This window comes from Aphanomyces astaci (assembly GCF_000520075.1).
Source record: "Aphanomyces astaci strain APO3 unplaced genomic scaffold supercont1.9, whole genome shotgun sequence".
In the NCBI taxonomy this organism is placed as follows: domain Eukaryota; phylum Oomycota; class Saprolegniomycetes; order Saprolegniales; family Verrucalvaceae; genus Aphanomyces; species Aphanomyces astaci.
The window spans coordinates 78,404-80,615 of NW_009798272.1; the positions used below are offsets into that span (position 1 = coordinate 78,404).

A 2,212-nucleotide genomic window follows, 5' to 3' on the forward strand; every position below is an offset into this window, starting at 1 on the left:
TAACCAATAATATGCTTATAAAAAAATTGTAAATTGTATGATTGGATATAATAAAATTAATCAGATTGATCTGATTGCAAAATTATAATTCGTACTCGGAATCACAACTAGCGCATTCGCATACAATTCCCCATATATTTCAAAATACCACTGTGCGCGAGTTCCTACTCGGTTCTCTGTACTGTACTATTAATAGTACATGTATTAACAGTACCAAATTTCCGGATACTTCCTCTTGGATGTATCCGGATCACTAATCTAGATATTTGGCGTATTATTAAGCATCTCAAACGGTATTTATATTTCTATTTCAATTCGAAGTTACGGATATAGAATATAAACTCTTTCCCTATCCGGAGGTTTTGTTGCTAAAAAGTCCGGATAATGCCAAAATAGCAACCGTAAAAACGAAGTTTGACTTTAACCTATGCTTTTGCAATAGGTTAGAATTTACCGTTGGAGGTGCTCTAACAGTAAGTGCATTGGGGGGCTCCCAAAACCTTCGCAATACACATTTTCAGTCACAATTTCGTCCTGATAAGCGCTTCATTTTAATCATGCCATCATCGATTGAGAGGGTTCTCACCTACCGTATTTCCCGCACATCTGTAACCACCATTTCGTCCTGAAGAACTGTAACCACGTTGAATGATCAGTGTTAAACTCAAGTCAAATAAATAGCCAGTGTGAACGAAGCATATTGGGTGTTCCCATAAAGCTGTAACCAATAATCAATGATTGGGTACTATTCAACCAGTCAAGAAGTAGTGCTGCAGAATTCAACACCTGAAAGTGGATGGATTTGAAGGCCGTGGACATTGTTGGCTGCGCAAATGGTGAGGGAACTCGAAGCTGTACGTCGCACGAAGTCTGCGGCAATAGCTTGTCAGTCGACGACGTGGTTGTGTTTCGTTGCGAGGTAGTGCGGGGGCACGGTGACCAACTCCAAGAAGCAATCAAGGTGTACAAGATTGTTGGAGTGGAGCAGTTTTGCCACATTGGTTTCCTCCCCCGACGACTGCTTACCTGCAAAACCAAGTTCGCGAACAAGCTGGCCGTTGTTGTGGAAGACTACAGAGTCGCATTAAGCGTGTCTAAGCGTAATCGCTCAGATAGATGCCATGGCATTGTCAAGGCAGTGCTAATGGAACATGTTGAAGAGTACAATAGATCATAATAATTCAACAACATTGACTTCAATTGCATGTTTTACTACTAACGTTATTGCATCCCATACGTGCGGAATGCATTCTTAACCATATCAGGTGTGATTGCATCCCACGATGCCTTGATCCACTCCAAGATGAGTTTTCGATCTGGCGATTTCACCTTTTCCTTTCCAAGCATATTTCGGGCGGCCGAAAGCATGTACTACTCTGGTCCACCAAAAGAGTCCTATTGTTTTATCTTGAATAAAGTATTGAGGGCGGCTCAAAACATCTCAGCGTTTGTATTGAACCTTCAGATTATATACTGCCGCACAGAAATATAATGACATTTTATTATATTAAGGCAACTACTCATTCCAGGGATTCAAGTGAGAGACAGCTTGCTCGTGGATACGTGGATCACAATGGACATTGAACAATGATAAGTCCTTGACGGTAGCATCTTTCCTCATATGAGGAAGCTTGTAATCATTCCTGCCCATGTTCTCGAGGGACAACTCCATTACCTTTTGCAAGGTAATAAAGGTTTTCGACAAAATGTCATGAGGCAGCTCATCAAATGAGCTTCCAACAGCACTAATAAGCTCCTCGATTGTCCGAGTACACTTTTGATGTTGCAGACTTTGAATCAAATTGAAGTACCCTAAATCCAAGACATTAAAGTCTGGACTATTTGGAGGCTGGTTTTCTACTTCGATGCTTCTCACACCATGCTTCAACAGCAGTTGCGTTGTCACACACTTATGTGGAGTCGCATTATCTTGCTGCAAATACATTAAACTACCCTGAACTCGTTGGGGCATTTTGGCTTGAATCGCAGGGACAACCTTGTCCAAAATCATTGTGCGATACACTTCAGCCGTCACGGCTTGTGGCACCAACAGCACAGTTCCCTTGGGGCGATTGCGACTATTTCGCTGGGCAACGACTTGTTCCACGAAGGGCCAAACGCCGATCTTCCCGCTGAACATGCTGCCCTTGTTGTGGTGAAACCGCAGTCGGGTGACTGCGGCTAAAAACATAACCTTCGTTATGAAGCGCTT

At 42.5% G+C, this 2,212-nt stretch overlaps 1 protein-coding gene across 1 annotated transcript; it reads right to left on the reverse strand.

The window, feature by feature from the left end:
- Positions 1-886: 886 nt before the first annotated feature.
- H257_04885 (hypothetical protein) lies at positions 887-2,191 on the reverse strand (the record flags this gene model as incomplete). The annotated part of the gene is made up of 2 exons (XM_009829540.1): positions 887-1,071; positions 1,954-2,191. The coding sequence occupies 2 exons, from the start codon at positions 2,189-2,191 to the stop codon at positions 887-889; spliced, it is 423 nt and encodes a 140-aa protein (XP_009827842.1).
- Positions 2,192-2,212: the final 21 nt, after the last annotated feature.